At 47.2% G+C, this 27474-nt stretch overlaps 1 protein-coding gene across 2 annotated transcripts in view; it reads right to left on the reverse strand.

The window, feature by feature from the left end:
• KCNQ3 (potassium voltage-gated channel subfamily Q member 3) overlaps positions 1-27474 on the reverse strand; it is a 298401-nt gene that overhangs the window by 15536 nt on the left and 255391 nt on the right. For both annotated transcript variants that reach the window (XM_025265519.3, XM_044928845.2), the window contains exons 5-11: positions 22668-22823; positions 21308-21418; positions 19380-19475; positions 17868-17962; positions 11655-11681; positions 2676-2878; positions 1760-1862 (exon numbers count right to left, since the gene is read on the reverse strand). In XM_025265519.3, coding sequence (XP_025121304.1) covers positions 1760-1862; positions 2676-2878; positions 11655-11681; positions 17868-17962; positions 19380-19475; positions 21308-21418; positions 22668-22823 — 791 coding nt within the window. The remainder of the gene's footprint in view (positions 1-1759; positions 1863-2675; positions 2879-11654; positions 11682-17867; positions 17963-19379; positions 19476-21307; positions 21419-22667; positions 22824-27474) is intronic.

The following is a 27474-nucleotide window of genomic DNA, read 5'->3' on the forward strand; positions in this document are numbered from 1 at the left end:
TAGCTTTGGTTCCTCAAGTTTTTTCAGGCTGTTAATAAAGTGGGGCACCCAGAACTTGGAATCCTCACCTCCATCTTCCTGGGAATCAATAAAGTCGCCTTAGGTGATTAATCTTCTTGAAATCTCCCTCACGAGGTCAACTCTTGCTGAACATAGTGTCAATTTAAAACACCAAATCACAACCCAGTGATAAGAAACACAGCTACCCAGGTCCTCCCATCTCATACTTGTATAAGCTTTTTTTAATGGTGCATTCAAGACTCATTTTGTTTGTCACAGTCCATGACTTCAGCCTCTAAACACTATTTTGATCTATCAGTTGTACCATTCAAGTCACTATCCTTTCCAATTCTATGTCACTTTCTAAGCCTGCCCATTACACAGCTCTACCTAAGGTGGGTGTCAGGAACTATGGCTTGCAGCCAAGTCTGGCCCACTGCCTGTGTTTGAAAATAGAGTTGTGTTGGAATACAGCCTCAGTGATTCGTTTATATACTGTCTATGGCTTCCTTTGCACTTCAAGATCAAAGTTAAACACGACAGAGACCTAGGGATCATAAAGGCTGACATATTTACTACATATCTGACTCTTCACAAAAAAATGTCTGCCAACCTCTGAACTAGGGCATCAATGAGAGTACTCCAAAGCCAGACCAGGAAGCATCTCAGCAGAGACCTCCTTTGAGCCCGACAGACTCATTCATTGGTTTTCTTTGAATAAGATCATTCAACCAGTTAAGAATCCAGGAAGTTGTGTTTCTTATCCAGCCATACTTCTGGCACATTGTACAGAGTGATGTCATGAAGAACCATGTCAACAGCTTTGCTGAGGGCCACATATTATAAACTTTTGTCCTTCCTGCTCTATTGGACTGAAAATCTGAAAATACCATAACTAGTTTTTAGTGACTCTGACTTAGTTTCTAGAATTCACTACCATCATGGTGGAGTGCTTATAAATTCACATTCTAAAGTTTTCTTGAAGTCGTAACATATTTTCTTAATTTTCTTATGGCATTTCAAGCAACATAGAAATAGCCAGGGTGAATTATAAGTCTCGTCTGAAACAGACCAAAAAATCCTATAATTGATTATCATGTTGAAAATGCTAATTAAAAAGAACTAAATGAATGAAGACAGATGGGAGAAAAGCTATTTTGAGTCAGAAGCCTATAAAGAAGAAAACTTCATGTCAACACACCCTCCCTCACCAACAGCATTTAAAATAAATTAACCCAACACTGTAAAGCAAGCACGTGTGTGCTGTTTTCAGTCATGTCCGACTCCTTGTGACCCCATGGACTGCAGCCCGCCAGACTCCTCTGTCCATGGGACTCTCCAGGCAAGAACACTGGAGTGGGTTGTCATGCCCTCCTCCAGGGGATCTTCCCGACCCAGGGATCAAAACCCTGTCTCCTGTGGCTCCTGCACTGGCAGGTGGGTTCTTTACCACTGAGCCACCACAGAAGCCCAAAGTAACCATGCTCCCATAGGAATGTTTAAAAATAAAATGAATAATGGCAAAGGCAAACAAGAGGATCACCAGTGTCTCCAACCTGCTAATGACCTGCTAATGTCCTCATCACTTTTCTTTCGGCAGCACCCCCCACTTAGAGAATTGACGGTACTCTCTGAACTTGACCCAGGGGTTGAGAAATTTCCTGCCTACCTTCCCAAAGCCCAAGACCACTTTACAAAGCCATGACCTGGAGGAGCAGAGCTGGGGCCCCGGAGGCCTAAAGTGGGAGGAGGTGCTTACCTGACGGCTCGGATGGCGGCCTTCAGGGTGGGGATCATGTCTTCGATGAGGAAGTCATTCCCGTAGCCCCTGTCTTCCACCGTGGGGTCCCCTGTCCCCGCATCTGAGAGGGAGACACCCATATCAGTGGCAGGCCACCACTTCATCAGAGCCCTTCAAACTCAGCCTCCCAAGTCTCCATTTCCATTTCAGAACCCCTGACATGCTCTCCAGGGATGACGTCACTCAGACTTTCTCAGCATCTCCCTCCCATAATCCAGAGGCCTGGTAAGTGCCCGCACTGTTGGACGGTTGCCTGGGGGAGAAGGCAGGGAGGGTGGTGTGTGTTCCAGGGTTCCCAAGTGGCCCCTTTGGAGGCAGCCAAGGGCATGCACGTAGGTGTTTGTCACACACCTGAGTTCAGACCCTGGCTCTGTCAGACTTTATCCTTGTGACCATGGGCTGGGAGGTCACTTTCTGAGCCCTGCTCATCCTCCCTTTTGGTAAGTGAAAGGGCACTCGCTCCAACAGCCCCCACAAGACGCTTTTCCCATATCTCTCCCCACCCCCTTGGGATGTGGAGGTCCCCAGGGGTCCAGACCACTCTGCCCCTGGCCCCCTCCATCCTTCAACGTGACCTTCTTAGCAATGTGCTCATCACAGGCCACCCTTAGGAACCATGCGGTGTGTCTCAAGGCTCCCTGCAGGGGTTGGGCAGGCACAGGTGGTGACCCCGGCCCGGGGGGCAGCTAACGTGGGCCCTCTGTGCCCAGGGTGAGCGCAGGAACCTATCACAGCCCAGGGGCCGAGAATAAAACAAGCCAGAAGCTGGTTCAGGGCAGCAGGAGCCGGCTATTATGTAGACTGCAGGATTCTTCCGCAGGGTACGGAGGGGGGAGACGTGGAGGAGACAGGGTTAGGAAGAGGAAGGGGTTACCTTCAGAGCTCTGCCAGAAAGCGTATGCTTTCATGCGGAAGGCGGTGCGGAAACGCTCTTTATTGTTTGAGCCAACAGGCTTTGGTTCTTTAGAAGGACTTTCTTCTATGGCATCTACATTCAGAGGGGTAAATAGCTTTCCTTTAGTATTGCTACCACGAGGATTAGAAAGGCGAACCCGATCCAAGAGACCCAGCTTTTGGCTACAAAATAAGCAAAAGTGAACAATTTTCCTCCTTGAGTGCAGGCTTTCGTAATCTCCCGTCCCTCTCCATCAAGACGTATACATCCTCCTCCGCGCGGGAATAGGACCTGCGCCTCTGATGCTCAATCTGACTGAGCTGCTTGGAAAGGGACACGGCTTGCTTCAGATGATAGCTCAGCAACTGACTAGCTAGTATATCTCCGGTGTGTTTCTCTGAATTTCAGTTTCCTCATATGCTTAAGTGCAGCTTAAATGAGATCCAGGATATAAAACTCCAGCTCCTGGTAGCAGGCAGCAAAACTTTGGTCCTCCTCCAGTCCCACCTCCTCTGCATCAGCAACTTCCTCGGTACCACTCCATGGTGCCCAGATGGTGACCCACAGAGGCTAAGCCTTATCCAGTGTTCCTTAAACAGAACTGAATGACATAAATGACACAAAGCAGGTACCCTAACCTGGTGTCCACAGACACCTCCCCATGACCATGGACAGAGCTTTTTGGGGGGTGGGGTCCATGAGCTTGGATGGGAAAAGCACTGCATTTTAAATTTACTAATTAGATTTTCATTCACGAATCTCAAACCGAAGTTTAGCATGTCTTTCAATTATGAATGTATGAATGAACCCCAGTAATACCCGCAATGCCCCAGCCGTATCCTGTGACTTTCTATAAGAAATCACAGATCATCTTATATCCTATTACCTTCACGTACTGCTATGCTCATCACTGCATCAAAATTACAGAATTATTCTACGTGCCACGATATCACATCATTAGATTCATCACAAAGAAGCACACGTATTGACTGCATCTCAAAAGTTTAAATATTTTGATAATTACATTTCAACATAATCAGCTTCTTTTGTAACTGTCTGCATTTTAGTTGTAAATTCAAAGTTGTTATTCTGAGAAAGGGTCAGGGAACTTCAGCATACAGCTGAAAGTCTTCTAGGCACAAGAAAAAAGCCAATAAATCCAACAGGAAGTTGCCCTGGTGCAAAAACCATCTCTGTGTCCTTGGGCAAATCTGTGACCTTCTCAAACCTCAATTATCTCATCTTTAAAATAGGGATAAGCATGTCCCACTTGACTTGGTTGCTATGGGATGCTGTTTGTCAAGGATTTGGCATAGAGCCCAGCACACAGGTGCTCTATAAACAGCAATTTCTCCTTCCGTTTCTTAACCTCTGCCTCTCACCCGAGTGGACACAGGAATGATGTCCTTTGGTGCGGCACAGACCAGAAAGAGCCCTAGTGTTTGTCACACATCGATACACTCAGCTCAGCTTCTTTCTCCTCATCACCCACATGGGACTTGGCACCCAGCAAGTGTGCGTGTACTTGTGGGAGAAGTGAGTGAACGAATGAATATGAATGTGGGTTGTCAAATCAGCTTTTCATCAGCCTGAGATAACCGAGTATTTCTAATGTCGATGTCTGGTTATGACAGTCACGTGCATCATACCAGAAGCTGCTGCCGTCTTTGCGGCTTGGTGTAGTGAGGTGGTCCTGGCCTTGGGACTGCAGAGGTGGGAACATCTCTTGTTGAGCGGGTGCCCTATGCTCTCTGAACACCTGGTTCTCATGGTTAAGTGAGCCTAACCACACCCTGCTTAGGAGAGATCCGGGGACCACTGCATGTGATACTGTCCAAAGATGCTTCTTGCCTTCAGCTTGGCACAGAGAAGGCACTAAGAAATACTTGATTCATGAAAGAATGAATGAATATATGGATGAGTCATTGTTACTCCTGACTCCTTCTGACTGTTCTCTGTCCCACAACACTGTTACATTAATAACCCACCCATCAAGATAAATTCAGATGGCTCCATCTTTCCTGAGCTGGTCCAGATTTTTCAGAGCTGCTTTCCTGACCAGCACTAGTTTATGACTAATGGAGACGAAATCAGCATCCGGAGGCTGAAAATACAGAACAAGGCAGGAAATCGCTGAAGACACACAGAAGGCTTTCCCAGCCATGAACTAAGAAGAGGGAGGTTAGGACAGTCACTGCTCAGGCCCCCTGCTTCCTGGCCCCTGCCTACCTGTCTTTGCTATACCAAGCAGATCCATTGTTCCGTCCACATCAGACCACTTGCCCATTCCCAAGTCCCCTCCTGCATGCCTTGGTGCACTCAGCCATGCCCTTTCTTCCCTTCTCAGCTGACCTCATTCCCATCAGCCCTTTAAAACTGCCCAAGTGTCCTTTCTTGGAAACTACTCCCCATATGCTTCCGAGACAGGCTGTGTTTGTCTCTGGGTTTAATACAGTGTCAAGGCTCTACACACCCATGCCCGCCTGCCCCATTGGCTTGTGCAGTCCTGGAAAAGCAAGGATTCTGCCTGCTTATCTCTGAACCCACCCCACACCCCTGCTCAGTACATCCTGATGTTCAGGGCTTTGGGGCAAAACTGACCTGGGGAGAAACGTCTTGAAAAAACAGGTGACCTAGGACACAGAACTCATGCTGTCTGGGTCCCAGCTTCCTCATGTGCACAAGAATGGGGATCAGCCTGCATTACACACTGTGTAAGGGTTAAATGAGGGAATGCATGTAAAGTGCTTAGCCAACTGTCTGGGAGGCGGACGGTGGCGAGATGCTTTCAATAAATGCTGGCTGTCATCATTATCTCGGTAAATAATCCTCTTCCCACAGAAACAGCAGAGGGCTAATGACATGTGTATAAAGGATGGATAATATTTCCTAAGCCACAAAAAAAAGTGTTGTTTTTTTTTTTAATGAACTGAGGTGAGTTCTCAGGATATATGTATATATATATAATTTTACTGTACTTAATGGTAGTCTGAAACATTCACCACCGTCACTGAGTTTGACCACAGCAGGAGATGAGTATCAATATATGAGGAGCTTAATTCCAGAAAAACTAAGCGAGACAAAAGTAATGGCCATCACTCTGTCCTGATTTGAATCTCAGCATAGGTGCTGACTATTAGATAATGAAAGAGATTGCTTGGTTCTGTCTCTGTGAGGACTGAGAATTCCCTTATCTGGCATTTAAATGCTTCACTTCTATCTCTAACAGTCTGAGTTGCTTTGGCCATGTTCACTTAATACCCCATTGGTCACAGAGGTCAGTTTATGAGACAAATTCTGACAGCATTACGAATCCAGATGCATTGGCCACAGGTCAGAAATCTAGGCTCTGAGTTACTCACAGCCATAACACTTAAGAGGCTTATGGAATTCTTCCTCCAGCAAAGTGGGTGATCAGCTTTCTTCTTGATTGTGTTGCCTGAAACCCAAGACCCTAAAGAATAATCAAATGCAAGGCCAAGTTCATCCCTGAAACTCAAAACCCATCTCGGCCCTTCTCTGTATGGATTTCTAGTGCATATTTCAGGCCTTGTATTTGAAGGCTTGCAGATCTTGCAAGAAAAGCTCTCCATGAAGCTGACATTAGATTTCCTTGGAAAGCTAAGGTCTCTGATTTGTTAAGGGCCGACAAACAATTTCCAAATGTGATTTGGGAAAACGGGAAATACAGACTAGAGACGGAGGTTTTTCTTTCCTGGCAAGATTATACAGTCCTTGCCCTGGGCTATTGCTCCGGGAACTCTTTGTTAAGTTGCTAAGTCGTGTCTCACTGTTTTCAACCCCATGGACTGCAGCACACCAGGCTTCCCTGTCCTTCACCATCTCCCAGAGCTTGCTCAAACTCATGTCCGTTGAGTTTGATGATGCCATCCAACCATCTCATTCTCTGTCATCCTCTTCTGCTCCTGCCTTCAATATTTCCTAGCATCAGGGTCTTTCCCAGCACCCAGCCTCTTTGCATCAGTTGGCCAAACCATTGGAGCTTCAGCTTCAGCATCAGTTCTTCCAGTGAGTATTCAGGGTTGATTTCCTTTAGGATTGACTGGTTTGATCTCCTTTCTGTCCAAGGGACTTTCAAGAGTCTTCTCCAGCAGCACAGTTCAAAAGCATCAATTCTTCAGCGCCTAGCACTCTTTATGGTCCAACTGGCACATCCGCACATGACTACTGGAGAAACCATAGCTTTGACTACACGGAATTTAAGTTGTATTAAACTCTGTGCATTCCCCTATTCATGCTTCCCAGCCTCAGCACAAGCTGTGACCTGTGCCTGGGAAAACTTTCATCTTATCTTTTATCCAAATAACTGATTTTGCTGGAAACCTGGTCTAAGCAGCAGTCCCCAGGCACACTTCCATTTCTGGGCCAATGAGATAACCATTCACTGTGCATTGTTTTGAGGCTTTTCTCAACCACAGCACTTGGCCATCATAATGAAATCTTCACCTTACGAGGGACTCTATCACTGTAGCAGTGATTCTCAACCAGTGGTGATTTTGCCCCCAGGGGACTCGTGGTGACGGCTGGAATCATATTTGATTGACATAACTTTGGGGGGTGGTGCTCCTGGTTTCTAATGGGTCAAGGCCAGGGATGTTGTTAAACTTCCTATAGGGCACCCAGAGCAGCCCCCACAACAAAGGCTTATCCCACCCAAAAGTCAATAGAGCTGCCAATAAGACATGAAAAGGGTAAGCTATTGGCTCAGAAACTGCCCTTTGTCTAGTTATCCAGCACCTAACACAGTGCCTGGCACATAGTAAGCCCTTACAGCATCATTATGATGTTGAGTGAAGGAAGGAAGAAATAACAACACTCGAGCTCCTGATTAACAAGATGCATCCAACCTCAGCGGATAAAGGAACTGCTGTAGAGTGGAAAGAGTGCTGCCTCTGGAGGAAGAGAACTGAGTTCAGATAGCTGCTCTGTGGTTAATATTTCAACTTGGGTAAGGCATTAACTTTGATTCAGTTTTTATCTTCACCTGTAAAACAGAGCTAATGTCACTTATTTACCCAACAAAAATGTGTTCTGCATCTTGAAAATGCTAGACTCTTGGTAATTTGCTGAGGTTACAGTAGTGACCAAAGTAGGCATGATTTTCAGCCTCCAGTTAGCTTACAGTAAGGCCAAGAAGCCATGTGACAGGCAAACAGATACATATATTGCTAGAAACCTGACCAGCATCAATGAAAAAAAAAAATTCTACCTGCTCCATCAGTTAACAAAGGATGCTGCAGCCATCAAACCATTACTTTATAGCCACCCCAGATGGTGAGCCCTGAGGGAACTTAGGATAGAAACAGGATGCCTGCCATCAAGACCAGCCACTGCAGGGGACAGTTCTGGTAGTCCAGTGGTCATTTAGACTCTCTCCATCGGGAAAAATTCTCAGTGGTTATACCATCCAGCCAGGTTCTGAATCCTCTCTCTTCTCATTTCTCCTCCTTATATACTCCTTCCAGAGTTGAGTCCTTTTCTGCTCCAGTCTAGATTTTTCTCATTTTCAATTCAATTAAAATCTCTTTTGTCTCTACTTTCAAGCTTAGCTCTGGATCCATTTTTTTGCACATTAAAACTCACAAAAGTGTTCATATGAACAAAAGACAAACAGAATCCTAGGAGTGGTACTTTTAAATGTAAATCCTGCCCCTCCCATCAAGGGTACAAAAATAAGATGAGGTCGTGGGGATGTGGTGTCATGGAAGCTGTGATACCACAGAGAACTTGAAGATAGACAACCTAATAGTGAGGTTAAAGAATACCAAAGGCAAACAGTACTTAGTAAACAGCTTTGCTTGGGACCAACTTGACTACATTCTCTAGCTTCCTCATGCCATCTTTGTTGGGCATGTGTGTCCTGGATAAACTAACAAAAATTAAAAAAAAACAAAAGAACAGAAGTTGAGTTTGGGACATGTCACTTTCAGGAAAACGGAGAGGCACCCTGTCAAGTAAATAATTGGGGACCTTGTCTTTCTTGTTTATAGCCATATTCCCTAAAAGGGTTTCTGGTACACAGGAGGTCTTAATAAATATTCATTGAATAAGCAGATGGATGGGTGAACAGATGGATGGATGATGGATGGATGGATGGATGGATGATGGATGGTTGATGGATGATAGATGATGGATAGATGCATGATGGATTATGAGTGATAGATGGGTGGAATGGACAGATGGACAGATGATGAATGGATGGAGATGGACAGATGAGTGATGGATAAACCAAGAGTACAGTTTCATTGCAGGCAAGAGAAAAGTCTTTTGAAGAAGTGGTCAATCTGTTTTGTTCTGTTTGTTGTGAGCTCAATGAACACAGACTTGTAACCTGCATACAGCAAGTCAATTCCACCCACAAGGACTTAAAGTCTTTATTTTGTCTCTTATTTTTTTATTATTTCTGCCTTCCATCTTAAGACATGGGAGAAGGGGGCCCTACACAAGGGCAGTGGCCCCCCTTTAGAAGGCGCCTCTGGCACTACGGTCTATCCTGAGAAAGGCAGAGAAGGCAACCGTCAGTTCTATAAATAACTGTCATCATTCATGTGCCAAATCTTTGCGGCTTTGGTACCTTGTTTTCTCTCCGAGCGGGGGGAAAAGCTGTGAATAAAAGTTTATCTCGCCTGTGCTCTTTTTTCATAAAAACAAGAAGTCGTAATTGGGAATTAGATGATAATGAAAGTGGAGTGGCCTGGAACTTGACGGGCCTTCTACAGATGGCATTATGATTTCAGATTTTCAATCATGGGAGAAGCATGCCCAGCAATGTGGCAAAAAGCATCTATCTGAGCCCCAAATAAACCGAAGTGCCTAGTCTAGGGTGCAACAATATTCTGCACGTATGTTCCAGTCTGGCTGAATTCTATTCGTGTCTGCATAGGAAAGGCAGTAATGGTAGATTGAATAATTCACTTGTTGTGAATAATTCACCTGCATGATCTGAAACCCTGTTGATCACAAGAGGGGAGGGAGCAGGGAGCCCTGTTAAAGAGTCTTAAGGTTGTATAACTCCTGGTTGCTCATGAGTTTTGGAACTTAGGGTGAGCCTGTCCTCTTGAAAAAGTATCTAGAAGAGGATCGCTGAGCTATCTTCCTGCTCTGCCTCTGAGACATAAAACGGCTGCAAGTTCTCTAGCAAATGCGCCCTGACTCTGTCAGCTGTCCAGCCCCCTCCTCTACACCCAAATACCCACTACAGTCCAGACTGGTTCCAGGCAAGAAATACTCCTTCCATTTGAAAACCTGCATGAAGGAGGCAGAGAGTCCAAGCCGTGTCTGTGTCTGTGAGCGAGCTGGCACTGTCTATAATCATTTCTTTCATGTGGGATTATATGTGTGATGAGGCATCGTGGGCCCCATTCAAGACCACTTGACCCAGACTCCCAAGGGTCACTGTCCTCAAGTGGCTCCCATACAAGGTGGTCTGGGGTGCTACCACCGCTTCTGCCCAAATTCTGTCAGCTCTAGAGGTTGAGCTGGTGTCCAGGAGATGGACTGAGAGGCCTTACAAGTAGTTTGCCACAATAACAGTTTCAATACATATTTTATAAATATACTATGCATATTTACATTTATCATTATTTCTGTTTTATAAATACAGAATAGCTGTATTCCATACAGCTTTCCATAGCTTCAGGTTCTGCATTCACAGATTCAACCAAGTGTGGCTCAAGAACATTTGGGAAAAAAATTCCAGAAAGTTTCAAAGTGGAAAAGTTGAATTTGCCACACTTGGGCAACTCTTTACATAGCATTTACATTGTTTTTACAACTATTGACAGAGTGCTTGCACTAACTAATCTAGAGATGATTTAAGTACACAGGAGGATGCATGTAAAATGTTAGTCGCTCAGTTGTGTCCGACTCTTTGCAACCCCATGGACTGTAGCCCGCCAAGCTCCTCTGTCCATGGGATTCTCTAGGCAAGAATACTAGAGTGGGTTGCACGTAAAGGTTATATGCAAATATTGTGGCATCTGATACAAGGCACTTGGGCATCCATGGATTTTGGTATCCACAGAGGGGTCCTGGAATAAATCCCTTGCAGATACCAAGGGATGACATGTATACAAACAGTTCAACTGTTTCCAAGAGGTGGTCTTTCTTTATAACTCCGAGTAGGAGCCATAGCTTCTCTGATATTGTGACATGTTTTTGAAAAGGAACCAGAAAGAAGACGGCTGAGCTCCCTCTGCCTCTGCAGCAGCCTGTGGTGAGCGTGGTTTACTGGGGATTGTGAATTACAGTCGTGATTTACTTTCTGAGGGCTTCCCTGGTGACTCAGATAGTAAAGAATCTGCATGCAATGAAGGGACTCAGGTTCGATTCCTGGGTCAGGAAGATCCCCTGGAGAAGGGAATGGCTACCCACTCCATTCCTGGAGAGTTCCAGGACAGAGGAGCCTCGAGGGCTACAATCCATGGGGTCACAAAGAATCAGACATGACTGAAAGACTAACACTTTCACACTTTTTGAGCCCAAGATGCAAATGAAGCAAGTTATAGTGGAAATAACATGGTCTGAATATTCAGACCTGAGTTCGAATTTTGGTCTTACTACTCAGTAGCTGTGTGACTCAGGAGGTGAGTAACCCAACCTCTCTAAGACCCAACCTCCTCAACCCATAAATGAAAGCAGGAGAGTCAAGTTTTCACTGGTGACATGAGGACCATGTGAGACCACACATGTAGGACTCCAGGTACTGCCCAGAGGAGAAACACCCAAAAGGTGGCTACCGCTATGATCACAATTAAGTTGTTCTTGAGCAAATTTACATGAAATTGGCAGAGGAAAATGGTGTCCAGCAACTTCAGCGAGCCCCAAAACTCTATCTCATGACCAGCACGACTGCCCAGGGGCCCCAGGCCATACACAACTGGACCCTCTGTCCCGACACAGTGATGGGAAGAAGAGGATTCATGATCACAAACGTACCTGGCTGCTGGATCCAGCTGTTCTTTCCTACGAGGAGAAAAAAATAAAGCATAAATTACATGCAACTGCTTCTCCTCTCCCCAAAATCTGTTTGCAAGCTTCCTTTGCTGAAGATGCAGGAGCAAGGCAAAATGGCACATTAGAGGGGGACCCATGAATGAGTTGGGGTTCCCCAGGCAGACCCTTAGACCCCTCCTGCAACCTAACAGGCCTGGTTCTGAATTCCAAGATCCCTCTCAGCCATTCATTCATTTATTCCAGAGTTCCCCAACCTCAGGGCCACGGACTGGTACCTCCTGTCAGATGAGTGGTGGCATTAGATTAAAAATAAAGTGCGCGAAAAATGTAATGTGCTTAAATCATTCTGAAACCACCCCCATCCCACCACCCAGTCTGGGGAAAAACTATCTTCCACGTAGCCTGTCCCTGGTGCCCAAAAGGATGGGAACTACTGATTTATTCATCCAAAAAATGGTTCCTGAGCACCTACTCTGTCCCACACCTTGTGCTGGGTTTAGGTGACCTGTTAGGTGGTGGGGACAGATCAGGGAATCAGGGATTAAATGAGATAGTACATATAAAGGGCTTCCCAGGTGGTGCTAGTGGTAAAGAACCTGCCTGCCAATGAAGGAGACCTAAGAGACCGATTCCTGGGTTGGGAAGATCCCCTGGAGGAGGGCATGGCAACACACTCCAGTACTCTTGCCTGGAGAATTCCATGGACAGAGGAGCCTGGCGGGCTACGGTCCATGGGGTCTCAAAGAATTGGACACGACTGAAGCGACTTAGCATGTGCACACAGCACTTATGAAAACAGATCTAACGTTATTCAGCCCTAGAGAAAGAGTACTGCATATTGTCCTTCTTCTCCATTTCTAAGAACTCCAATAATCTTGACCCTGCTCATAAAAAAACAAGTTCTGCTTATACAGTAAATTAACTGAGTCTTTTTGGTCAGGTAACTTCTGTTTCTTGGGCCTTAGTCTCATCTCCACTTTTGTCTATCTAATGATTCCAGAGCTGCAATGACAGACACTAATCATAGATGGTCATTGAAATTAAAATGAAAGAAAATTAAAAATTCTGTTTCTCGGTTGCATTAGCCATAGATACTAGACAGCCACCTGTGATAAGTAGTTACCATGTAGGGCAGTGCAGCTATAGACAATTCTGCTATTGATATCACTTTTAGGGAACTGATAAGTGTGCATGGATTTTTTTGTTATTGTTGACGGTAAACAACATCCGATTTTTAACATCTGCCCACTTCTCTGCTTGTGCATGAGAATGTGTAACTTACTATCTGCCCCCCTCCTACTCCCCAGATTCTTCCTGTACCTTAGTCTCCCACCACCTACTCCTACTGGAACTTCCCTGGTGGCTCAGACGTTAAAGCGTCTGTCTACAATGCAGGAGACCCGGGTTTGATCCCTGGATGGGGAAGATCCCCTGGAGAAGGAAATGGCAACCCACTCCAGTACTTTTGCCTGGAAAATCCCATGGACGGAGGAGCTTGGTAGGCTGCAGTCCACGGGGTTGCTACGAGTCAGACATGACTGAGCGACTTCACTTCACTTCATTTCTACTAGGTCTACACATTATCTGTGCTAAGTTGCTTCAGTTGTGTCTGACTCTTTGCGACCCTAGGGACTGTAGCCCTCCAGGCTCCTCTGTCCATGGGATACTCCAGGCAAAAATACTGGAGTGGGTTGCCATGCCCTCCTCCAGGGGATCTTCCTGACCCAGAGATTGAACCCAGAGTCTCCTGCACTGGCAGGTGGGGTCTTTACCCCTAGCGCCACCTGGGAAGCCTCAGTCTCCATAGGCCAGCAAATCAGAAGACCTGGGTTTGGTCTCTCCTGTGCCCAGCATCATGTGTGACCTTGAGCAAGTTCCTGAGCTGGAGGCTTCTGTTTCTTCTTATCTAAAATTGGGGTTGGACTTCAAAGTCTCTAAGGTTCTTTGAAATTCAAAAGTAATGAGTATATAATTCTAAGTAATCATAAAAACAAAACAAAAAAGGCCATGAGTTTTGGAACTTGGGGTGAGCCTGTCCTCTTGAAAAAGTATCTAGAAGAGGATCACTGAGGTATCTTCCTGCTCTGCCTCTGAGACACAAAACAGCTGCAAGTTCTCTAGCAAATGCGCCCTGACTCTTTCAGCTCATCACTGGTAGCCCCAAACATACAAATGTATACATACACATATCAATATGTACACGTGTGTATACATACACACATATTCTTGCAAAGTAACAAAGAACCACACTTGCTGGAAATGGATATGACACTACTTTTAGAAATGGGCTACATAACTGCATCCTTCAAGATCTTTTGGAGGATCACAAAATCACGCAGCCACCATGGAAAACAGTCTGACGGCTTCTCAAAAAGTCAATATAGAGTTACCTATTCCACTCCTAGGTATACATCCAACAGAACTGAAAACACATATCCACAAACAGGTACTTGAATGTTCATGGGGGTATAATAGCGCAAAAGTAGAAACAGCACAAGTGTGTATCAGCTGATGAATGGATAAATAAAATGGGGTCAATATTGTGAAATATTATTCTGCCATAAAAGCAATAAAGTTCTGATACACAAGACAACATAGACGAAACTTGAAAATATTATGCTAGGTAAAAGAAATCATAACATTTTATTTATTTATTATATTTATTTATTTGGCCATGGCATGTGGGTTCTAGTTCCCTGACCAGGGATCGAACTCAGGCCCGCTGTATTAGGAGCACAGAATCTAGCCACTGGACCACCAGAGAAGTCCCAAAATTTTATTTTTTATATGAAATATCCAGAATAGGCAGAATAGAGTGAGAAAATAAATGAGTGGCTGCAGGGGCTGCAGTAAAAGAGGGAACCAGGGGTGACTGCTAACGGGCACTGGGCTTCTTTTGCGGATAATAAAAATGTCCAGGAATTAGACAGTGGCGACCAATACCCAACTTTGTGAATATGTTTTGAAACCCACCGAGCTGTTACTTTAAATGGGTATCTTTTATGGTATGTGAAATCCTTTTGTAGTATATGAAGTCTATTTCAATAAAGTCTTTTTAAAAATAAATCAAATAAAAAACCTTTAGGAAGCAGGTGAAGACATACCAGTGTACCATCAGCTACTTTTTATTTTGCTGTGAAACCTATGGAATGGGTTGGAATATGGGGAACATTCTTTTCTCAAGGGACTGCCTTGTTTCAGAATGGTTGCCAAGTGAATTCTCTAGTGGCTTTATACTTTTGTCCTTGAAAAAAAGAAAGAAATGTTCCCTCCTAGTCTAAAAGCCATTCCCATATCACAGCAGCTGTCTGCAGCACAAAGTATTCCTCCGAGTCTCTGACAGCTAGGACAATGCCTTATTTATAATAAATCAACCCAAAAGAATGGGCCTATTGCCAAGACCTCGGATGCAAAGCAAACAGAAATCATCTTGATTCAGTGTTCAGTGTGGTTCACAAGCTCTGGTTTTGGAGTTCAAGGTCAATCTGTTCTCTTCAGGAGAAGCGACTGGCCCATTCTAAGACTCTTGCTCTCCTAAGGAATTTTGATACTACCCCAAACTCGAAATGATTATAGCTACAATAGGAATCTGCCTGCAATGCCGGAGACTCAAATTCAATCCCTGGGTCAGGAAGATCCCCTGGAGAAGGGAATGGCTACCCAACCCAAAATACTACCCAAGAATACTCCAGTATTCTTGCCTGGAGAATTCCCTGGACAGAGGAGCCTGGTGGGCTACAGTCCATGGAGTCGCAAAGAGCTGGACATGACTGACCAATTCATACACACACAGAATAGAATTCTAGAATCAGAAGGAATCATAGAAAGCATCTTCAGGGCGCATACCTGCATGTTAAGTTGTGTCCGACTCTTTGCGGCCCCGTGGACTGTGCCCTGCCAAGCTCCTCTGTCCATGGGATTCTCCTGGCAAGAATACTGGAGCAGGTTGCCATGCCCTTCTTTAAGGGACCTTCCTGGCCCAGGGATCAAATCTGTCTTTTATGTCCCCTGCATTGGCAGGCAGGTCCTGTACCACTAGCGCCACCTGGGAAGCCCATCTTCAGGGTAAGTAAATCTAATTACAAGTAAGAAGATAAAGTAAACCCAACTCTATCATTCCAGTATGGAATCTTGTTTTCTCTCATCTCCTTAGCTCTACAATTCATCACTTCTTGAATTTCTTTGCCTCTGCTTATTCCCTTTCAGGTCCTCCCTCCATTCTCTCTTCTTCCTGCTGTTACCTTCCTGTAAGCCCTCATTTCCTCTTCCCTTGAATCCTGCAATCATTTGTTAGCTGATTTCCTGATCCTGGGCCTGTCCAATCCGTCCTCCACATCCCTTCTTGTCTTTTTCCTGAAACACATATCTGATCATGTCATTCTCTGCCTTCAGTGGCTTCTCTTCCCTTTCCGGATCAAGGTGAGAGTCCTTCATGAGTCATGTGTGACCTTCATGGTCTGGCCCAACCTTAGCATATACAAGGAGCTCAAAAATACTGCTGGACTGAATGCCTGGACTAGAAGGTACGTGTGCCACTAGACTCTCTTGGGACAGCACCATAGCTCCTGAGCCGGGAGAGGGAAGCATGGCCCTGAGGTTCTGGAGCCCTGTGGGTCACGGTCAGGTTTTGGATCCTCTTCTCTTTGTCATGGTTACCCACTGGAAGGTTTTATGCTGGGGAAATGAGTCAGTAGACCTCGATGTCCTCAGTGTCCTTAAATCTTAACTGCAATCTGGTGATGGAGGTGGAGGGAATATTGAGGCCGAGTTCAGAGACTGGTCACAAATCCCATAATGAGAGTAAAGGGAGCTGGGAGGGAGTCACTAGTCCAGCACTGGATCATGTCATGGTCTGTGAACCCAGACATATGGCAGAAACATGCTGCAGAGCGGGTGGGTTCCCACTCCAGGTATGAGTATGAGCGTCCCTCTACTTCTCCTACCAGCTCAAGGGTCCTAGCAGTCCAGCCTTCCATTCACACACTTAAAACTCTGAGCCCAGGATCAAAAACCTGGCAAGGTGCAATCTGTTTCAGAAACCCAAGTAGTGACCACAGGCTTGGAGGACCCTAGATGTGGCTGACATTGGCCAAAATGACCAAAGTTTCTAAGCCCCAGTTGGCTTATTTGCAAAAGGAGCCTGGTGACACCAACTACCCAGCCTGTCTCCAAGGGCTCCTGTGTTAAAATCACCAGGGATGCCTGTTTGAGATGCTTCAACTATTCCAACGCCATTAAAATTATTGAGGGCTTCCCTGGTGGCTCAGTGGTAAAAAATCTGCTTGCAATGTGGGAGACACAGGAGACGTGGGCTCGATCCCTGGGTCGGGAAGACCCCCTGGAGGAGGAAGTGGCAACCCACTCTAGTATTCTTGCCAGGAAAATCCTTTGGACAGAGGAGCCTGGTGGGCTACAGTCCATGGGATCGCAAAGAGTCAGACACGACTGATGCGACTAAGCACACAGCACAACACTGCTGAAGGATGCAGGATCCATATGTCCACATCCCCCACTGACTGTAACCCATCTTAACGTCTGAGAACCTCTGACTTATTTCACAGGGTGCCTGTGAATATTAAATCAACGTCAACTTGTATTCCAGGAGCATACTGGATGTCCATAAATATTCATTTCCCTTCCCTTTTCATAGGCGCTGGCCATTGGAAATGGAATGTAATTTTTTTCCCTGAAGACTCTCATTTAATTTCTCACTTCTGAGAATACAGAACATCTCTGGGCCCCCAAAGGACTCCCCCAGTTGCTTCTTCCCCCGCCCTTTTCTGGTCTGAGGGTGAAAGGCACAACTATCCTGGCCTCCAGGATGGCCAGGGTAGCCCACTGCACCCACTCCTCACTTCCTCAGCCACTAACCCTGCTCCAACATTGACCGGACCTTCTCTTTCAGCCACTCCACACTGTCTAGCTGGAAACCTTGGGTGACATCCTGAGGTCATCTGGGGAGCCTCAAAAAATACTGGGCTGCACCCCCGTACCTGCCTCCTCCCCTTGGGATTATGATTTAATCAGCCTGGGGATAGTCTGGGCATTGGGATATTCTAAGCTCTAATGAGTCTAACTGAGAACCACCGCCCTCCAGGATGTCTTCCAGGAATCGTGAAGGCCACGGGCACACATACAGACCCACGGAGGGGGTGGTGAGTCATGCCCTGAGCATTCAGCTGAGCAGCCACTTGCCTGAAGAATGGAAAAGAGACGACTGATTCATAGAACCTCCATGTTGCCACGAGATCAATCCTGTTGGGGTTGGTAGCATAGTACCTCCAGGCAGCCTGGGGAGGAGAGATGAGGGGTGGGAATGAGCTGGTGTCACCCAGAAGGTTACTCAGAATCCCCAACTTTGAAACAGTCAGCCCTGGACACCGCAGGGTTCAGTGCGCACTGAGGTCATACCCAGGGAAGCCAGACTCTTGGCCTTTTGTAGCTCCTATGGGAAGAAAAACCTCCTTGACCTTATCATCTCAGATGGAGAAAATGGACATAGTAGTGGGCAGGGTAGAGAAGTGAATTACCATGGAGAGGGGAATCTGGGTTTAAGAGCCCTGAAAGGAGCAGGGATTCCTGTTGCTGCACGATTCCTTGAGATTTCTCAAGGAGGTGGGAAGACAAACAGTCTTTTGTGCCACTTCTGGGTGCAAAAGACAGTCTGGCAGGTGAGGTTTTGATTCTAACACACTAGATCTTCTGTATACTGTGATGGTTTGAGGGCTGGGGAGGATAACAGGGCAGACTCTTGGAGACCAGAACTGCCTTAGAAACTACAAGCTGCAAGATAACACCGTGCACCATCCTGCGTCAGCCCCGCAGGGACACTCACTACAACTGGAGGCAGTGTCATGGGAGGCCATGCAGACGGTGTGTCCCAGGCAGGCAGCCAGAGCCAGAACACTCTCCCTTCCTATTCTCTCCGCTCCCAGCAGCCCGTAAAACCACGAAGCAAGAACTCTCTCTGAAAGAGAAGAGGGAGCACTCTGCCCCTCCCGCCATCTCTCACTATTGCCCCGGCTCCCAGCCCAGGACACCGCACCCGCAGCTGCACGGCCGTCTGCTGGGTGGGGTAAACAGTGAACTGGTCGGCACTGTGCACACGCAGGCATCTCTCCCTCTCTGGACTTATCAGCTCTCTATCACGAGCAGATGTAAGGGCCCACATCTCCTTGCAGCTAGTTGGCCACACACCTGTGCTCTAGGCTGACTCTTCCTTGTGGGTTCCCCATTCAAGACTGGTGAGAATAGAAGGGGAGAAAAGCTAGTGTGGACCCAAGTCCAGGCCAAGTTCTCCACCCATCAAGGGTGAAGCAGCTGGTGGGCGGGCTCCTGTCTGAGTCCTGTGTCTAGTCTTTGACTAGCTTAGAACTTGGATGGAAGAGTGATGGGATGGTCACTTTCAGGACACACAGAGTGACTAGTCATAGAAGTAAACCATAGCAACACCCAGAGTTGTGGCAAGCAGGCTTGGTCCTGGGTCTATCCCAGATCATGGTATGCCCACTCCTTTAGAATCATACAGATGTGCATGTGTGCACGCATGCACACACACACACACAGATACATGCACACACATACACACAGACATAGACAGACACAGACACACACACATACACATAGACACACACACACAGACGTAGACACACACACACACATGCACAGATGCGTGGCCCCGTCCAGTTCAGCCCCAGGCAGACAGACCTGGATGAGCTCAGCAGCGGGCTTCCTCCTTTTCTCAAAGTGCTTCTGGCGGTGCTGTTCCTGTACCTTGAGCGCTAGCCCGGACCCCAGGATGCCCTGAAGGGAGAGGTCAGGCCCTGAGGTCAGCTCCCCCAAGCCTCTCCTGGAGCCTCACCCCAACTCCAGGCCCCAGTGATGACACCGAGTGAAGGGGAGAAGAAAAGATCCCTTCTTTGTCTTCCAGGCAGTGAGGCCGGGTTAAGTGGGGCCTTGAAATCAGGGTTAAATCCCCGACTCTGCCACTCCCAGCAGGGAGGCCCTGGCCAGCCTCTTCTCTGCTGCATCTCAGGTTCTTCCACAGGGAAGTCAGATAGCAGCACTCACCTCACAGTTATGTGAGGAAAAAATGAGATGACGTAACAGGGACTGCCTAGTAAGGAGTAGGAGGTGCAACAGATTCCCAGTTAATATTAATGGAGTTTAAAAAATATTTCAGTCGCTTGCATTGTCACGTGACACTTTTACTCTGGCTGGCATTTCTCCGAATTGTGATCTGTTTTGATTTCTAGGTCAAACTCTCACGTGAGGGGTGGGGTGGGGGGGCACACCCCTTTCAAGTTGAGAGACCATGTCCCATGCCCACAGCCCCTTATCTTTTATAGATAAAGAAACTGAGAGTCAGAAAGGTCATCTTCCCAAGGTCAAACAGCTTAGGAAAAAACACTGGATGGCTGCGATGGACGAAGGGAGGGCTGCCATGGACAAAGAGCCTCAGTATCAAAAGGATGGGAGATGAAGGGCAAGGAAGAGGGGTTGTTACACCAGAAGGTTCTTTGCAAGCTTTGTGATTAAGAGCCACGCTTGAAGGAGCAGGCCTGGATCTACAACCCAATAGCCCTGTGACTATGGAAACTTAACTGACCCAGTGAAGCCTGTCTCCTCATCTGGAAAATGGGGAGAAATGCACACTAAACTCCAAATGTTTTTACAAAGATTAAATGAGACAGCGTAGGGGAAGCACGTGGCGTGAATCTAGTTCACAGCAAGTTCAACACTGCTGCATATTATTACTGTCGTTATGACGCCGGTGGGCGCTGGGCTCTGGGGAAGCTATCCTACCAGGGATCAAGAGTTTCAGGGAAATGCATTTTTTTTACACAAACTAGAAGATGACAGGGCAGAGAAGGGAACTCACAAATATAAAGGGCTCGCTATGTGCACGGAATATGGGGTGAAAGACATAATCAAACCCCCACGGGGCTCACATTCTCCCGGGGAAGCAGATTTGGAATCTGAAATCCCAGGTGGATTCAGACATGCTTTTACAGAGCGATACCCAGAGGAGGGAGTGCTGAACTCAGCCTAAAGAAGGCAGCATTGAACTGGGTCTGGAGGATAAACAACATGTCCCTGTATAACACAAGGAACTATATCCAATATCCTGTGATAAGCCATAATAGAAAAGAATACTTTAAAAAAGAATATGAGCTCAGCTTGGTGGTCTGTGATGACCTAGAAGGGTGGGATGGGAGGGAGGTCCAAGAAGGAGGGGATATATGTAAACATATGGCCGATTCACTTAGCTGTATAGCAGAAAGTAACGCAGCATTATAAAGCAATTATACCCCAACTTTTAAATAAAGAATGCCTATATATAGATATGTCACTTCGCTATACAGCAGATGTTCACAACACTGTAAATCAACTATAGTTCAATAAATTTTTTTTTAAAAAAAGGAAACTGAGTCTTGAAAGAGGAGTAGGTGTTTGGGGGGATCATTCCTGGCAAAGAGAGCCACACAGCCTATGGCAGAGACAGGACAGCTATTGAGTTGATGGGGCTGGAAATCAGGATACGAGAAGGTGGAAGATGAGGCTGGATGGCTGAGCTGGGGCCAGGCAGTGATGGATCCTGCCCATCATCGAGGGAGAACAGTAAGAGCACTCACGGCTGGCAGGGCAAAAAAGGAGACGCCAATTAAGGAAAAGGTGGCTGCGATCAGACGGCCTTCCCATGTTTTGGGCGTCTTGTCTCCATAGCCAATGGTGGCCAGTGTGATCTGAAAAGAGAAGCATTCAGACACGGGGCTTCCCAGGGGGGAGGAGGTCAGTGATGTATCAGCCGAGCTTTACCCATAAGCCTTTGTACTGACAGGGGCACTGTCCCATTTAGAATAGCACTCCCGTGGGAGAGAAGGTGCCAACGACCAGCAATCTTATATAGGAGCCTTGAGACCACATCTGTTTCTAAGCTAAGGATTTCTTCCCTATAGTCAATCAGTCAACAGGTACTTCAAGAATTGCAAACATGTGTATGTGCATATATATTCATGTGTATGTTTGCAAATGCATGACTTTGTATATAGCCATGATTCTGAATGTATGTGCTCTCATGGATGTATTTATATGTACTGTGTATATAGGTGTGTGTGTCTAAGGTCTGGGCCCGTGTCTGTCCAGGTGTATGTTGAATATTCCTCTGTGCATTTACACTTGTAGGTTATCAGCAAACGTCTACTTATGAACAGGGAAGGCAGGCTATGGGAGTAGTTAAGAGTGTGGCCTCTGGAACTCAAATGCTTGAGTTCAAATCCCAGGTTAAGCACTAACTTGGCTCAGAGAGCTTTGAATTAGTGACTCAACCCCTTCAAGCCTCAGGTTTTCCAATTTGAAAAAGTGAAAATGTTATAGTAGCTTAGCCGTGTCCGACTCTTTGCCATCTGATAGACTATAGCCTGCCAGGCTCCTCTGTCCAAGGAATTCTCCAGGCAAGAATACTGGAGTGGGTAGCCATTCCCTTCTCCAGGGGATCTTCCCAACCCAGGGATTGAACCCAGGTCTCCTGCACTGCAGACAGATTCTTTAGTGTTTGAACCACCAGAGAGCTAATAATAGGAGTTATTTGCACTTAAAATGTGTTTATAAATGTAAAGTGCTTAAACAATGCTTTAGTACCACATGCCCGATGAGGGTGGGGCCGTGTGTCTCTAGGTGTGCTTGAGGGTCTGGGTATACACGTCTGCATCTGCCACTGGGTCTGCACAGCCAAGCCTGGCTAATGACAGGTAAGGTCCCTGAGTGACCATGGGACGAGACTGATCAGAGCCCTGACTTCTAGGGAAAAGCCCTCCTTCCAAGGGCCCACCCTGCTGGGTACGTCTCCCGGGGGAGTTCCTAAATGGAGGTGCCCTCCTCTCCCCTGTGCTGAAGAATGCAGCTGCCCAGCCCTGCATGCCCACATCATGCCCTCCACGTCCTTCCCAGCCTCCAGCCAACCCCCACAGGGCAGCCTTCAAGGTGGTGACTCACCAGGCCCCACCACAGGGCATCTGCGTAGGTCTCAAATTCCTCTTTCATCTCTTCTCCTTGGGCATCCACCTCCGGCACATCTTTCTCAACCAGGTAGACGAGAAATGAAGACAGGATGAGCGTCAGGAACCCGATGTACCAGGCAGTGATGAGCTCCTGGGACAGCAAGCAGTGGACAGGGAAGCGGTCACTGCGTGGAGGCTGGGAGGAGGTTGCAGGCAGACACACTGGAGCTGGAGTGCAGGTTTACGAGCTCTGGGACACGGGCCAGTTACTCACCTTCTCTAATCCTCACCTCCCATCACTGGAAAATGGGGGTCATTGTTTTCATCATTAACAGAATGAGGGGATGGCTCTAGAAGGAGAGGGAGAGCTCTGTGGTCACTTAATCACAGCTCAAGAGGCTTCATGGGGAGGCAAGAAGGCAGCAGGGACGGGCCGCTCCCTCGGAGACAAGGCCTGGGACTCAGGAGACCCTATTCTATGCAGGATTGGGCAGAACAGTGATAAAGCTCTTTCCACTTGGAAAGTGACAGACAGTGAGGGGGAATTATCCTGGCAAAGGGGACAGAGGTGTGGATGGGGACCCAGCCCGGCCACTAATTGACTTTGTGACTCTGGGCAGATGACCTCTCCTCCCCAGCCTCAGTTTTTTCATTTTTAAAATGAAGGGACTGAACCACAGAGTTTCAAAAAGTGCCATAGATACTTCAAATGCAGATAGGCATTTTTTATACAAAGTAATCACATACTGATTTAAACCATGTTAGTATAAATTAAACATAAAACTATTATTTCATGGATATGAGCGCATGATAGACTGGGATATCCTTGAAAACAAGAGAGAGCTGATGTAAAGGAAAAATGTTAAGGGTGGTAACGGTAAGGGGGGTGCAGAGACATGGCAAAGATGGGCAAACCACTGAAGTTTCACACACCCTGACCATGACGATCCCTGAGGCACTGCCTATGTCTCTCATTCTATTCCACCTCCAAGGGTTACCCTGGTAGGTTGGGCAGAAGAAAGTCAAGGTCATGGGCAAACACAGTCTGGAGATTAGGCCTGACATTCCTGCCAAGTCATCACGGAGAATGAAGCCGTTCACATCGACAGAGTTCTCATATCCGACCATCCTCGGCCAATCAGCAGGCCTCCAGGGTCCATCACATCTCGCTGAGCCTTTGCTCACATTGGTCCTCTGTCCTCCCGGCCTCTCTCCGGGGGCCCAACCCGAGAGCACTGGGGCACCTAAGACCCATGTCATCTCCATTATGAGAGCTTTCTGGATGTTTGCTCCCCCAACTAGAGCGACCTTTCATTTCCAGCTTTTTTTTCCCTTCTACGTCTTCACCATTTTCTAAACAGATGTTAAGTCTCTATTACGCTCATTTGCTTATGGGTCTGACCTTTGCCACAGCATCATGTGCCCGGTGCACTCGTGTGAGTTCACAGCAGACAGAGGTTGGTTGAGATGCTGCAGGCAATCCAGCAGCCCTTCCCCTTCATGAGTGTCCACTCCACCAGGGTTTGAGAAGGAAAGGACGAAGTGGATGGTCCTTCCCCAGTCACGAACCTTTCACCCTGTTGAGTGTGATTCCAGCGTGACTACGTTCTTTCATACTCTCCGCCTCCAAATGCTGAACCAGAGAAACAGCTGTCCATGTGCGTATGGAAGTCCCGGCTGTGTGGGATGAAGAGCTGGCACAGTGGTCACTGGGGAGGGAAATGAGTCCCTACTGTGCCTTGCAGTCACTCAAAGGCCATTCAAGGTAATTCTGACTTGATGCAATGTTCGCCAGCCACTCCGTGGCAGTGGCTGCCCCCCGACGTCCACAGGCTCCTGCACACGCCTGAGCCCCCCAGCAGTCAAGTGGCAGCCTAGGGTCTGGGGTCCAGCCCGTGGGAGTGATGGGAGCTACTTCCTGTGTTAGGTCCATTCTAGAGGATGCTCGCAGGCCCGCTTCCCTTGCCTCGGTGACTCAAGGCTCATTTCCAAGACAAACAAGGACCACTCGACCCACATCAGACACCGTGTGCACGAGAAGATGCCCACATTTTTGTGCTAAGGCATGAAGACTCTTGAGAGTCCCTTGGACTGCAAGGAGATCCAACCAGTCCATTCTAAAGGAGATCAGTCCTGGGTGTTCATTGGAAGGACTGATGCTAAAGCTGAAACTCCAATACTTTGGCCACCTCATGTGAAGAGTTGACCCATTGGAAAAGACCCTGATGCTGGGAGGGATTGGAGACAGGAGGAGAAGGGGACGACAGAGGATGAGATGGCTGGATGGCATCACCGACTCGATGGACATGAGTTTGAGTGAACTCCGGGAGTTGGTAATGGACAGGGAGGCCTGGCGTGCTGCGATTCATGGGGTTGCAGAGTCGGACATGACTGAGCTGCTGAACTGAACTGAACTGAACAGAGATTCCAGGGCTTATTTGTTCTGGAAGCAGACTTGGCCGATCCCAACTTTAGTAAGAGCATTAAAGTCCTACCCTGTGTGGGCCCCTCACTCTTCATCTCTGGGTTTCCAGGAGTGTCCAGCATGGAACTTGGCCCAGAGAACACGTTTTTTTGAATGAATGAATGAAGAAATGAAGTGGTATTTGTTCACCAGGTTCAGAGAAGGAACAGGTCTAAGCTCCTGCAGTTAGTAAATGCTGGACTCAAATCCAGGTAAGTGCTTATACTTTCTGAACACACTGCCTGCTCTGGAAGTGAAGGCCAGGCCTACAGCCACGCTGGAGCTCAGGGACAGTGAAAGGCTGAGGGCTTGTCCAGCCGGGACTGCTGGGGGAAAGATGGGGCACAGAGCTGGCCAAGCAGTTGCTCTGTCTGCCTTTGGTCTCGAGCTGTAGACCTGTGATTCTGTCCTGATTCCACCAGCTAAGCTGCAGGTGTGGGGTCCGGCGGTGGAGTGGACCATCTTTTCCCAGGTATTCATGGCAAACATACAACTGTCGTATATTCTAATCTGAGGGAACAGGACGAGGGCCTTACCCAGCCATTTTCAGTCCTGATTTCCACCAGAGCCGTGAATCAGTTCAGCTGCATGGACACCAGCTTAGGTGTTGCTAACATGTCCTCTGATAACAGATAAAATAGGGACTTCCCTGGTGGTCTAGTGATTGAGACTCCATGCTTCCAATGCCGGGGGCATGTGTTGGATCCCTGGTTGGGGAACTAGGGTCCCATACACCACGTGGCATGGCCAAATAGTAATAATAACAATAAAATAATAAAATAGTTCAGGTGAAGAAAGAAAGAAAGAACTCTCTCTCAAAAAAAAAGCCCTGTCTCCCTGAGCCTGTGGCCAGAAGTGGAGCAGACAGGGAATAAAACATGTATGGGAAGAAACTGCGTTTTCAGATGTGAGACTCTAAGTGTTTTAAGTTAGTATTTCATTTTCTTTCTGTTATTTGTTTGTACTGTTTGGAATAATACATGCTACTACTAATGAGCACTAATTATTTGCCAGGTACTGACACGTACCTTGGCTCATGTGAGCAGCCGGAAGTATTCACATTTTAAGCACTGAGGAAGCTCTCATGAAAAGAGAGCAGCATCTTCAAGTCTTACGGCTCGCAGGCGGCGGAGCTGCAATTTGCACTGAGCTGCTGTCTGACTCTTAAGCTTCTATTCATTCTACTATGAGATGCTGACATATCTGGGTGTGTACCTGAACGGGAGGAGTCCAGGAGCTTGGCAGGGGCATTCTGGGCTTGCCCAGGTTGGGTAGCAGATGATGTTAAGACTTATAAGGAAAACTCTGAGCTCTCAATGGCAACTCGGCCCGGGCTCCCTGCTTTCGGTGTAGTTCCCCAGAAGCAAAGTTTGAGATGGAGATTTAGGAGCATGTGAGGGCTGCCCTGGTGGCTCAGATGGTAAAGAATCCACCTGCCAGGAGATGCAGGTTCGATCCCTGGGTTAGGAAGATTCCTTGGAGAAGGAAATGGCAACCCACTCCAGTGTTCTTGTCTGGAGAATCCTATGGACAGAGGAGTCTGGCAGGCTAAAGTCCAAGAGGTCACAAAAGTGTCAGACATGAGTGAGTGACTAAACAACAAGCATGATGATTGAGGGAGGGTCTTGGAACAGAGGGAATGAGAGGAGCCGGACAGGGCAGAAGAAAGAGCTCAGCAAGGGTGTGCTCCGTGCTGAGGGGGGAGGCGGAAGCTGAGAACAATATAAGCTCCTGGGCCGGGCAGCTCTCCTGTGCTTTTCCAGGGAAGGGACAGCTGGGAACATTAGCAGCCAACTCTCAGAGCAGTTAAAGGGCTGAGCACATCCTCCCAGGAACGGGGGCCTGCTCCAGGTGCCAACCGTGTACACTGTACCCACCAAGATTGGCACAAGAAGATGCTCTCTTCTCAGTGAAGGAAGCTTTCACTTTATCCCCTAAAGCAGGGGTCCCCAAGCTCCAGGATCTAATGCCTGATGATCTGAGGTGGAGCTGATGATTTAATAATAATAGAAATAAAGCACAGGCTAAATGGTAATGCACTTGAATCCTCCCCAAACCACCCCCACTCCTGGTCCATAGAAAAATGGTCTTCCACAAAACTGGTCCCTGGTGCCAAAAAAGCTGGAGATTGCTGCTCTAAGGAACACACATCTCAGGAGCCCTTTGCTCTGATCTCTCCCGAACTGGCTTCTGAGTGTGTTATTTTTTTCCTGCCACTCAAAGGTTTTCCTTCATTTCTCCAGGGTCCAGCCAAGGCAGGGATGTTAAAAGAAAGCGGTACAAAAGGTTTGGGCTAACCATAGGAGAGAAACGCAGAGCATGGCAGCTCCAGATACAT

This window comes from Bubalus bubalis, chromosome 15 (assembly GCF_019923935.1).
Source record: "Bubalus bubalis isolate 160015118507 breed Murrah chromosome 15, NDDB_SH_1, whole genome shotgun sequence".
In the NCBI taxonomy this organism is placed as follows: Eukaryota; Metazoa; Chordata; class Mammalia; order Artiodactyla; family Bovidae; genus Bubalus; species Bubalus bubalis.